This window comes from Lupinus angustifolius, chromosome LG05, assembly GCF_001865875.1.
Source record: "Lupinus angustifolius cultivar Tanjil chromosome LG05, LupAngTanjil_v1.0, whole genome shotgun sequence".
NCBI lineage: Eukaryota > Viridiplantae > Streptophyta > Magnoliopsida > Fabales > Fabaceae > Lupinus > Lupinus angustifolius.
Window position 1 is genome coordinate 4,391,479 of NC_032013.1, and position 12,814 is coordinate 4,404,292.

General features: G+C 35.3%; 1 protein-coding gene across 2 annotated transcripts; it reads left to right on the forward strand.

Annotated features, from left to right (window-relative positions):
- LOC109347539 (kinesin-like protein KIN-5C) lies at positions 5,149–12,600 on the forward strand. 2 transcript variants are annotated; one of them, XM_019587448.1, is made up of 23 exons: positions 5,149–5,352; positions 5,438–5,567; positions 6,445–6,603; positions 6,698–7,047; positions 7,128–7,266; positions 7,362–7,459; positions 7,585–7,741; positions 8,092–8,161; positions 8,254–8,330; positions 8,476–8,529; positions 8,638–8,718; positions 8,802–8,913; positions 8,988–9,074; positions 9,160–9,335; positions 9,526–9,687; positions 9,801–9,908; positions 10,217–10,375; positions 10,459–10,542; positions 10,672–10,877; positions 10,960–11,061; positions 11,216–11,325; positions 11,534–11,685; positions 12,062–12,600. In XM_019587448.1, exons 1-23 carry the CDS (start codon positions 5,294–5,296, stop codon positions 12,257–12,259), a joined length of 3,030 nt encoding a protein of 1,009 aa, XP_019442993.1. In that variant the 5' UTR covers positions 5,149–5,293; the 3' UTR covers positions 12,260–12,600. The 2 variants fall into 2 exon arrangements, with proteins under 2 accessions (XP_019442993.1, XP_019442994.1); XM_019587449.1 differs by lacking the exon at positions 5,149–5,352 and having other exon boundaries at positions 5,456–5,567; positions 6,703–7,047.

The window sequence follows — 12,814 nt, forward strand, 5'->3', positions numbered from 1 at the left end:
AAATGATTATCATAACCATCATCGTCAAGCATCTGCACAAAGATCAAATTGAAAATAACATATGAAGCATGTTTAACTCATATCAACAACAACTACACTCCCATGTTGGTATACAACCAAATATCATCAATACCAACTATCTTTGACATACCATCATTGCCCATCTTCAACATTCCAAAATCACCAGAAGTGTAAGATGTGAGGAACGTCTTCCTTGGCGTAACAGGAAGTGTAGCACCACTATCAATTATCCACATACTCTCATCTGATACAAGATTAACTGAATCACGATCACAAAGAATAATAAGATCATCACAAGTAGCAGTAGTAATTCTCCTGTTACCACTATCAATTATCGTTCTACTTGCCCTTGTTGTCTTTGTTTTCCCTTTTCCATTGAAAATAATTCTTCTGTATGTGACATGCTTTATGACAATAGTGACACTCCACATTCTTGTATCTAGACTTGGACTTACTTCTGATATTTTCTCTATCACCTTTCGGTTCCTTTCTATGACTTTTCCCCATGTTTTCAATGACAAACACCTCAAAATGAGATGAAGTACCATGTGCCTTACTTCTCATCTCCTCATTAATAATACTTCCTTTTATACTTTGCAAAGAGACAATACCATCAGGCATCATGGGTTGAGTTTGTAATTAAAACTCGAAATGTTTCCTAAGAATCTGATAGAGTATTCAGTAGCCATAGTCCCAACACTTCATCATTAAACTTGATACCCATTCCTAATAATTGATCAAGGACCCCTTTAAAATCATTCAAGTGATATGAAATAGAAGCTCCTTCCTTGTATCTCAAATTCATCAAAGAATTCAAAGAGTATAATTTATTATTCCCTGATTTAGAAGCATACATAGATTCAATTTTCTTCTATAAAGATTTTGCATTTTCCTCATTAGCAACGTGATTGTAGACATTGTCTTCTACATATTGCCGAATGAAACCACAAACTTGTTAATGTTGAAAACTTCAATCCTCATCAGACTTGGACTCTAGCTTCTCAATAGCAAACACAAGAATATGCAAATTCTTCACAAATAATAAAGATTTCATTTTTCCGTTCCACAAGTGATAGTTAGTGTCATTCAAACATATTATTCTATGTGTATTTGCCTCCATCATTCAAGCAAGTCAAATAACCTCAAACCCCAAAGAGCTCTAATACCACTTGTTGGGAGATCTTCATCTATAGGATATATCATTCTTCCATGGGCTAAGTAAAAGAAGATTATAAGTGTGCTTGACACCACATCTTGACCATAAACCTTAAGGCATTAGGTCTATGGGTCCATCCACTTATATGCTCTTTAAATCATCCATTTTTGCTCAATGTGGGACTTCTTCATTCACAGTTGGAATATCCAACGTGATGTTCCAAGTGTGAATGAAGAAGTCCCACATTGAGAAAAAATGGATGAGTTGAAGAACATATAAGTATATGGACCCATAGACCTAATGTCTTAAGGTTTTGGGTCAAGATGTGGTGTCAATCCCACTTCTATACTTCTTTCACATAGCATATGGAAGAATGATATATCTTATGGATGAAGATCTCCCAACAAGTGGTATAAGAGACGATGGTTCGACGACTCAATGGAGTATGGAAGCGACAAGTTGTCGGTAGATCAATGAGGGATCCTTATGCCGAAAGTCTTTCTGATGAGAAGTCAAGGCGGCGTATTCTGTTGATGAATGGATAAGCCAACATCGGTGCAAGTAGATAGAGAGCTAAGCTCTAATGTATCCAGTACTTGAAGGGGAACTCGCACTTGAAGGGGAGATGTTGGATATTCCAAGTGTGAATGAAGAAATCCCAAATTGAGAAAAAATGGATGAGTTAAAAAGTATATAAATGGATGAACCCATAGAGATAATGTCTTAAGCTTTTGGGTCAAGATGTGGTGTCAAACCCACTTCTATGCTTCTTCCACTTAGCCCATGGAAGAATGATATATCCTATGGATGAAGATCTCCCAACATAAAGAATTTCATACCTTAGTTACTAATAGCACATGAGCTCTTGAACCAAAACAAGATCACTTCAACATTATTGACAACAAATGAATTTCTAGAAAAAATGCACCACTGACGGCTTCATTGCTTCCTATAAGGCGAGACTAATTGCCAAAGGCTTTCACCAACGCCATCTGTTCATTACAATGACACATTAGTCCTATCGTCAAACTCCTACATGATCAAGCTTATCTTAGGTGTGACATTCTCTACAAGATGGTCTCTAAGTTATATAAGTGTAAAAATCAACACCTTTCTACATGAAACCATCAATGAGGAGCTTTATATATCTCAACTTCCTCGCTCCGTTCATCCTCAGTTCCCTGATCATGTTTGCAAGTTGAGGAAAGTTCTTTATAGCCTGGAACAAGCACCTCGTGCTTGGTATCATGCTCTGAAGGCTTTCTTAATACAATACGAGCTAACGAACTCTAAGTTACACACTTCATTCTTCATTTATAGTCATGATGAAACTCTGTCATATTTCTTAGTTTATGATGATAATATCCTCTTTAGAGGCATTGACTTGAAGTTTTTTTTATCTCTTTCCGAGATGCTCTTGCCTCAAAATTTTCTCTAAAGGGTCTAGGCTTTCTAAGTCATTTTATTGGCATTGAATTTGTTCCAATCGCATATGGTAGGTTCTTGACTCAACATCACTATATTTGTGACTTACTCCACAAGGCCAACATCCATGATACTAAACCAATTTCAAAAACTATGTCCACTACTATAAAGTTAACAAACAACGGATAACTATTTACCTATGATCAACATTAATATCGCCAATTTGTGGGTTCCTTGAAATATATTCTTCTCACTCATCCTGATATGGCATTTACTATTAATAAACTTTCTCAGTACACGCATGCTCCCACTAGGTTTCATTTACAAGCTGTTAAATGTGCTTAAAGGAATTTTGGATTAAGGCCTACAACTTCATCACTCACATGAACTTCACTTTTGTGCTTTTTGTGACTGTAGCTAGGCTAGCGATTCATTTGATATGAAATCCATTACAACCTTTATTATTTATTGTGGTCTGAATGTCATCTATTGGTTGTGTAAAAAGCAATGCATCGTAGCAAAATCCTGCATTGAGGCTGAATACATGGTTATTCGTTCAACTACTTATAAGCTTCTTTTGTTTAAGGAACCCTTCACAGAGCTGTAAATACCCCTTCAATCACAACCTATCATTTACTCTAACAATATTGGAGCCACATATTTCAGTGTCAATCCAATATTTTACTCGCACACGAAGCACATTGATATTCATTATCAATTTGTGTGAGACCTAGTATCAAACAATGACCTATAGGTTCAACACATACCCTTTAGTCATCAACTTGCTGATATTCTAACCAGATATCTATCTCCATCCCGACATAGTTTTTTCAGGTCTAAGATTGGTGTTATTTCATCCACCACAATCTTATGAGGACTTGTTGGAGTATTGACCAAGTGATGTTAATCATATCAGTTTATTATGTATTTTAAATTATAGTTTTATTTATTATTGTCCTCCCATAATTATTTTATTTGTAACTAATTGTGTATAAAATAGATTCATATGTACTACATTTTAATCAATTTAAATCAATAAGAGAATTTGATTCTTCTTCTACAAATGTTACGTGAGGCAAATTATTGTTAGTTATATTCGTTTTTTTAATATACCATGTAAATTTAGAGTAGAAAAAGTTTGTTCTAAATCATTGTTATAAGTATCAATAAAATAATAATGCTATCCCACGCGTTGCACTAATCCAAATGCTAGTGTCGATAACAATTTCCACTCTTGATGTTCTTTGTACATTGCAAACATTGGTTTATCGTGGCAAAAATAAGATTGGTTGGGACAAGTAGGGTTGATCAAGCCAAATTTTAGATTTATTTTTGCACTAATTCAAATGCTAGTGTTGATTAAGCCAAAATTTGGATCACAAAATCTTCTTGACTTGAAAATTTCCAAAGACATACATGTCTAATCAGGATGAGATAAAATAAGAATAAGCTAAGCTGACTTAGGGAAAAAATGACAAATTTCCAATTATATATTTATCTTTTAGATGAGAATAACAAGCCTTGAAATAATTTTAAAGATTGAGCAAATGTACCAAGGTTAATGCCATTTTATATGATAATGATATCCACGTTATATAACAACCAACTAGAAAAATGTTTGGGAGTCATAAAATAATCTGATAGTTAAAGTGAAAAAGTTTAAGAAATGAAGTGAAGAAGGTTGTGAATTCGAACCTCACCCTTAGCAAATTAAAAAAAAATAAAAAATAAATTATAATGTGATTTGATAGTTAGGGGTGAAATGAAGGAGATTAATGGTTCGAGTCTCGTCTATAACAAATATTAACATACTAACAATTGTCAATAAAAAATAGAATAATATTTTACATAAAATGTGAAGAAAGTAATATGTATTTACAAAAAAACAAGTGAAAACTAAGTACATAAGTTAGAATCCAAGGATATTTTTGCCATTCTAGTTGGATAATTTAATATGAAAAAATGAGATCATACAAATTATGTTTGTGTGGGAGGATTAATATATAATGATTGTTTCTTACTTGAACCTAATATTAATTAATGACTTTTTGAAAACTAATCCCTTTTAAGTTTTGATGTACAATAAATTCCTCTAAGTAGCGACGAATCTTTGGATCAGATTAATAATACCTATCCCTCGCTTACCATAGATAGTGTCCATGTTATTTGATGTACACTTTTTGTATATGTCATTATCAACCTCATATCTTACTCTCACTCATCTTCTTTATCAAGTTGGAAGTAAAACAAAATTTAGGAAAACTAAATGTAATAAGGAAAAGTAAAAAGTTTGGGTTTGAGGTTACCAGGAAAGAGTAGAGAGTATTTTGGGAAAGTGAGAAGTGTGGATTAAAAGATTACGATAACACAGAGAAATAAGAAGAGATATTTTGAGGTTATTGCAATTTCTGGGCCCAAGTTAATAAAGATGAGATTCAAAAGAGCCTGTCCCGTTATTTTGGTATGAGTGGGCTATTAAGCCCGGTGCCGTTGATTATTACATCAAATTACAAAAAAATAAGACAAATCAGAAGAGACCCTCTCTCTCCAAATTCAAATCTAAAACCCTCCCGCGACAGAAAACAAAAACAAAAAAAACAAAGAAGCAAACGGATCTCTCTTCTCTTCTCCTCGTCTCTTCTCTCCCATTCCCATTCATTTCATTCTCTGCTTCCAATTAGATCGAAAAAAATGTCTCATCGCCACGAGAAAGAGAAAGGTGTGAACGTTCAGGTCCTCCTTCGTTGCAGGTATTTCAATTTCCAATATCAACAAATGTTTTCTTTTAGTTTCACTCACTGAATCTGAAATTTGATTATCATTTTGATTTCTTAGGCCGTTTAGTGATGAAGAGTTGCGGACCAACGCGCCTAAGGTTTTGACATGCAATGAGTATATCAGAGAAGTAGCCGTTTCTCAGAGCATCGCCGGAAAACACATCGATAGAGTTTTCACTTTCGATAAGGTAATCCTTTTCCACCTTGTTAATTTCTATGAATTATAAAAGTGTGAGCATTTTTTAAAAATCATTAAAAAAAAGTCATTTCAGCCGAACTTAATCCTTAAGGGTCCGTTTGCGAGTTGGTTTTTGGAGGGGAAGGAAGAGAAACACATCTGAGTCATTTCAGCCGAACTTAATCCTTAAGGGTCCGTTTGCGAGTTGGTTTTTGGAGGGGAAGGAAGAGAAACACATCTGAGTCATTTCAGCCGAACTTAATCCTTAAGGGTCCGTTTGCGAGTTGGTTTTTGGAGGGGAAGGAAGAGAAACACATCTGAGTCATTTCAGCCGAACTTAATCCTTAAGGGTCCGTTTGCGAGTTGGTTTTTGGAGGGGAAGGAAGAGAAACACATCTGAGTCATTTCAGCCGAACTTAATCCTTAAGGGTCCGTTTGCGAGTTGGTTTTTGGAGGGGAAGGAAGAGAAACACATCTGAGTCATTTCAGCCGAACTTAATCCTTAAGGGTCCGTTTGCGAGTTGGTTTTTGGAGGGGAAGGAAGAGAAACACATCTGAGTCATCTCGCATGTATATTTCATGGCTCTGAAGCCTTCACTTTCCGTTCCTCCCCTCCAATAAACAACTCGCAAATGGATCATAAGAATCTATGACAGTGAAAATTGTCCTTGACAGTAATTAATGTGTCTGAATAATTTCTCTCTCGAAGACTAATTTGACTGACATTTGAGATTCTCGAGGATCAAGTTTAGGTTTTTTCAGTGGAGTAAAATTGGGGGCACATTTTTTATCTTCGGGAAGAATTTGGGAATGACTCTACATTTTATGATCAATCAGTTGAAGAAATGTTAGAGTGGTTCGATGACGATTGATTTTATATTCTGCAGGTTTTTGGTCCTAATGCACAGCAAAAAGATCTATATGAACAAGCTGTTGTGCCAATAGTGAATGAGGTTCTAGAGGGATTTAACTGTACTATATTTGCATATGGTCAAACTGGTACTGGGAAAACATACACAATGGAAGGTGAATGCAAAAGGGCAAAGGTATAAGTTAGTGTCTATTTCTTAGTTGTTAATTAAAGTGTTGAATGTGTAGTCATCAATAATGATTGTTGATAAGTTGGTTTGATTATTCCAGAGTAGGCCCAATGGAGAGTTGCCTACTGAAGCAGGAGTCATACCTAGGGCTGTTAAACAGATATTTGATACTCTTGAAGGCCAGAATGCCGAATATAGTGTGAAAGTCACTTTCTTAGAGTTGTATAATGAGGAGATTACTGATTTGCTTGCCCCAGAAGAAATTTCGAAAGGTGCTTTGGAGGATAAGCAGAAGAAGCAGCTGCCTCTTATGGAGGATGGTAAAGGTGGTGTTCTTGTTCGGGGTTTGGAGGAAGAAATTGTTACAAGTGCAAGTGAAATTTTTACTCTGCTGGAGAGAGGGTCTGCCAAAAGGCGTACTGCAGAAACATTATTGAACAAGCAATCAAGGTGATTGTTGCTTTCTGGGTTTTGTTTTTTGACAGATGGCCAAGATTTTATGTTTTACTAGTATTTGTTGCATGTTTCAGTCGGTCACATTCTTTATTTTCCATTACAATTCACATCAAGGAAACAACCCCAGAAGGTGAAGAACTTATAAAATGTGGCAAACTGAATTTAGTGGATCTAGCAGGATCAGAAAATATATCCCGTTCTGGTGCTAGAGAGGTAATGCAGTTAAGCATACATTTTATTTGGCATATACTGTTGAAATTGCCTAATGAATAAAAAGTTAAGTTTGATATGTTGGATTTTGTGATCAGGGCCGTGCAAGAGAAGCTGGAGAAATTAATAAAAGTTTGCTCACTTTAGGGCGAGTGATCTGCGCACTTGTGGAGCATCTTGGCCACATCCCATACAGGTCCCCCTCCGGTTTAGTGGCCATATAATGCTTCGTAATAGTCTTTGTTTAGGGGGTATGCATGTGTGCATAGCTACTTTTTGTATGCATTTTTCTTGTTTGCTTACAAATCCTTTTGAATTTAGGGATAGCAAGTTGACCCGTTTACTGCGTGACTCACTTGGTGGGAGGACAAAGACATGTATCATAGCAACCGTTTCTCCAGCAGTTCATTGCTTAGAGGAGACCTTGAGCACATTGGATTATGCACACAGGGCGAAGAACATAAAAAATAAGCCCGAGGTTTGTGACTTTTTTACATCGTTTGACTCACTTGAGAGGTTTATTAAACTGTGCATAAATATTTTAATGTGTTATAAGTATTGTACTTTTTCCAATGATGATTTGATTAATGTATTTTAAAACATCTGTTTGGTACAATCTTATTACCTAATGTTACTTACGTGTATTACTTAGACATGTGCATATGAGCTTTTACAATTCTCTTGAATAAAGATACTGACTATAGGATCTGCAAAGTATGTGGAAAATTTCCCTGATTTATTATGATGACATATGCTGTCTCATTTTCCGATGATAAGATTGCGATTGTTTTGCCTCAACTATTTTTAGTTTCATTTTGATTTTCCTAGGTTAACCAAAAAATGATGAAATCAACTCTTATCAAGGATCTTTATGGTGAAATTGAACGCCTTAAGGCAGGTAGGTTGCTTTGTCTTTCTTGTGGTAATTATTTAGGCTCTTAAGCCTTTTTTACTCTCTAAGAGGTTGATTAAATTTGTGATTCTGACCAGAGGTTTATGCTGCACGTGAGAAAGTTGGCGTCTATATACCAAAAGAGAGATACCAGCAGGAGGAGAATGAGAGGAAGGTAGGCTGTCTATTACGTTTATGTTTGTTGCTTTTGTTTTTACCAAACAATTATTTCAACATCTGTTCCACATAACACTTTTCTAGTGTAACATACCTTTGACCCTTTCTATTGATACATGGTTTTTCTTTTTCTTTTTTATTAGGCAATGGCAGATCAGATTGAGCAGATGGGGATCACATTAGAAACTCATCAGAAGGTTTCTTTTCTTGACAAATGACAGTTAAAGTTGAAGACATTTTGCCCTTTTTCTTGTTCCTTATGCTTAACTTGTTTCTTGCTCTATATGTTTCAATGTTTCAACCAGCACATTGATGATTTGCAAAGGAAATACGTTGACCAGGTTCGGCAGTGCTCAGATTTGAGCACAAAACTTGATGACACTGAGGTCAGTTGTCTAAGCAGTTTTTCATTTTATTGAGAGTTACTATTTCTATATATTCTTATCAAAACACAAAAAAAATGTGGCAGAAAAATTTGAGCAAGACCAGCAAATTGCTTGCCGACAAAGAGGAAGAGTTAAGGAAATGCTGGTATAGCTTGAAAGAGAAAGATTTTATCATATCTGAGCAGAGAAAAGCAGGTAGCACACTTGCATATTTTTATTGTTATTTCTTAGTTATTAATTTTTATGCTAATTTTATATTTTTGCAATAGAAAATGCATTAACTCATCAAGCATGCATTTTACGAGCTGATTTGGAGAAAGCTCTCCAGGATAATGCTTCATTGTTTTTCAAAATTGGTAAGTGATCTTATTATTTCCACTGCTTTGATTGGTGTAGATTTATTTAATAATTTTCTAATATCTCTAATGTGATATTTTATAGGTAGAGAAGATAAACTAAATTCCTGTAACAGAGCTGTTGTGGATAATTTTCAAATAGAGATTGCTCAGCAAGTTGGTTCTCTCTGTAACACTGTGGCGACATCATTGTCTCGGCAGCATGATCACCTCGAATGTGTGGAGAATCTCTGTCATTCATTTTTGGGCATTCACGATAAGGTTGGTAAATCAATATCTATTTCCACCTTTGTTTACTGGTGACATTGTTGTGGTTTTGCTCAGTTTTCTTGATTACCTTTTCTATTCGTCTGTATTTTGTTTATATCGTCTTCTTCGTTTTTTGTTCATGGTTTTTACATTTCCTCGTTTTTTTATTCTTTAACATCATTCATCTTTTGATTGCCCATAGGCAGCTGTTGATTTGAAAAAGAAAGTTATGACTTTGAGAACTTTGTATATATCCCATATGGAGTCAGTGCAAAATGTTGTCCGATTGCATAAAGCGGGCTCTGATACTACATTTGAGGAAATATCATCTCTTATATCATCCAATGGACACTCTATCGAAGAAGTATGTTGCAACTGTTGAAATTACTTATGCTTATTTGACTACAATGTCTTGTGGATGTATTTTTCATGTTCAACAGAACACTAATAGAGAATTATTTTTTCTTGGCGAGTCAGCTTCTTGCATCTGAGGCTGCTGAAGCAAGCTCAATATTTGATGATCTTCAGAGTTCTCTCTCAACCCAGCAGGGTGAATTGGCAACTTTTGCAAGGGAACTACGCCATGTATGCATCTTCAAATCTTCTCTTTTTTATCTTTAAATTTTAGCAAATCAGTCACATGTGTGGTTTCTGTCCCACTGTTATGCATATTGTATGTGCTTTTTACCACCTTATATATTTAATATTATCATTATACTATTGTTTTTGGGTAGACATGTATTATATTATGTTATATTATATATAATATTATCATTTTACTGTTGTTTTTGAGTAGACATATATTATATTATGCTATTTTATTCTATTCATTGCTTTGACTATATTCTGAATATACTTAATGTTTGTTTTTGCCCGTGTCTTGAAAACAAAAGAGATTCAATGTCAGTGCTGAACAAATAAGCGATATATCTGATTGCACTCAAGAATTTGTGGATAAGCTTTTGGAAGAAGCAAAAAGGCTTGACAACTTTGCAACAGAGGCTGATGAAATGCAAATGAAGAGCATTGCCAAGTTTAAAAAAGCTTACGAGGTGATAACTTAATATTTTTAAATTATTTATTTTGGTGTAGTTTAAAGCTACTAATACTAATGTTCAATGCTTATTTTTTGCAGGAGCAGGCAAAATCTGATACAGAAAAACTTATTGCTGATATGTCTAGTTTAGTTTCAAACCACATTCGTCGTCAAATGGATCTGGTCTGTTTTTACTGTTTCTTTTGATAGCTCATTTTTTCTTCTTCTAGACATGAGTTGTTGATGGAGTAATGCTTGTGTTTATGCTCCTGTTAGTTTATACTGAAAATGGATGGGTTAATGAACTTACAGGTAGATGAGAAGCTTGTTGATCTTAGAGAAAGTGGCATAGCAAGCAAGTCCTTCTTAGATGCTCATGTGTCATCAATGGGTGATATTGTGACTCTTGCACAAAGGAAATGGCAGGCCTTTTGCACGCTAGCAGAAAAAGATACCAGAGACACTGCTGATTTTTCTGCAGTAAAACATTGTCGTATGGAGGCACTCTTGCAGCAGAGGTTTATTTCTTGTAGATTTCTTGAATCTTGATTCAGATCCCGTTTCTTACATTCTAACTATCTTTTAAATCTTTTTCTTTAGTTTCAATACTGCTGAATCAGTCTTCAAACATACAAAGAGGACACATGAGGCTGTAAATGAGATTGAGACCAAACATATTTCTGCAGCAGTGTCACTTATCAGGTGGCTTGTTTTTCGTTTGTATTGTTATGCTGAATTGTTTTTGGTTTTGGCCAAGGTTATGCTTGTATTATTCATTGCAGGGTTTTCTATTTTGTTAACTATCAAAAATCATTTCACTAATAGGCTCTATGTGATACTAATTATGTTGGTACAGGAATGCATCTGATTCCAATTTGCAACATGACATTGAGGTTCATTCTGCTCGGGTTGCAGCCGAGGAAGATGTGGCAAAGAACTGTGAGAATGTCCTTCAGCAGTTTGATGGTGGGTATTGGGTTCAAGATCTTGGTCATACTCACAATTTGCTTTGACAAGTGTGGCCCTTGTACTTCATAATTGGATATGCATGCATATGCCTTAGCTAAAATAGTTTTACACTTTTTAGTGGGGGTGTTCAATAATTTATCAATTTCTAAGTTCCTTTATGTGGTGCGTGCATTGATGTGGTCCTTTTCTGTGACATCTTTTGCAGACATGTCTGTAGAGGAACGAGAATCCATATCCGGCGTGTTGAATGTTGTCAAAACTCATGCAAATACACTTGAGACCTTCCGAGGGGATCACTCAAGTCAAGCAGCTGCCATTGAAGAGAAAGCACGTGAAACTTTTCAGCAGCAGTATATGGTACGTTGACTCACTGTTCTGCCGTGTTTCTGGAAAAGTCTAATATTTCCCATTAGTTTCCTATGTTTTGCACTCTAGTTTTTGAAATGTGGATCAAGGTCCTGCAACTTTTAAATTTATGCATTTTGATTCAAAATCCAAACTCTTTACATCCATCAATCTTTAATATAATTCATAACATTAGAGGCTTGATAATATTCCATCGAAAAATTGATAAAAGTCAATGTTAGACTAAGTAAGATGCACAAATTTAGAAGTTGCTGGACCTTGATAGTCTCACAATTGAACTGAGGTTTTTTTTGAGTACTTTTTCCTATCAAATGGACCACGTTAACATCCACAAAATATCCATGGCTTGTTACTTTGTGTCTTGCAGGATTATGAACCAAGTGGGGATACACCAGTAAAATGTGATACTGATGTTCCGACTAAGGTGACAATAGAGTCCCTTCGATCCACGCCAATGGAAACTCTCATTCAAGAATTCCGTGAAAATCATTCCGATGAATCTTTTGATGTAAAAGACTTGAAACCATCACTAATACCTCGTCCTCCCCTCAGCCAAGTAAATTAAGGATGGTGGCGACTTGCTCGTTCACTCTTGTCTTTCACGGTATGAATTTGTATATGTAACATCATTGTTGTTACCCCATTTATTTTTGGTTGCATGCATGCATCATGGGTAAGGTTTAATGTCAATTTTATGCTGAACTACTCCTCTAAACCCCACCTTGGGGTTTAGTCACATATATTAAATAATCTGAAAGTTTTTGCAACTGAATGTTGTTTGTTCTTTGTTTATAATTCAACTGGCAATTACCTCTTGTAATGATACAAATACTATACAGTAAGGGGGCCCTGATTGGGGATCTTCATAGTTTAAAATGGACAAGAACTAGTTTGTGTTGCTCTGAATTTCTTTGAAGCAATTTTTCGGGTACAGATACATCAAATTAGCCACGATGTTTTGTTTACCCTTTGTTTGATTGGAGTGATTATGGTAAGATGATTTGAAGAGAGAATGGATGGATTTTAGGATCTCTTTTTGTTTAGAGAGGGAAGGGAAAATTGAGACCTACAGAAATTTTCCTCTACATTTTGAGAAGAGGTGTAGAACATATAAAAAAAG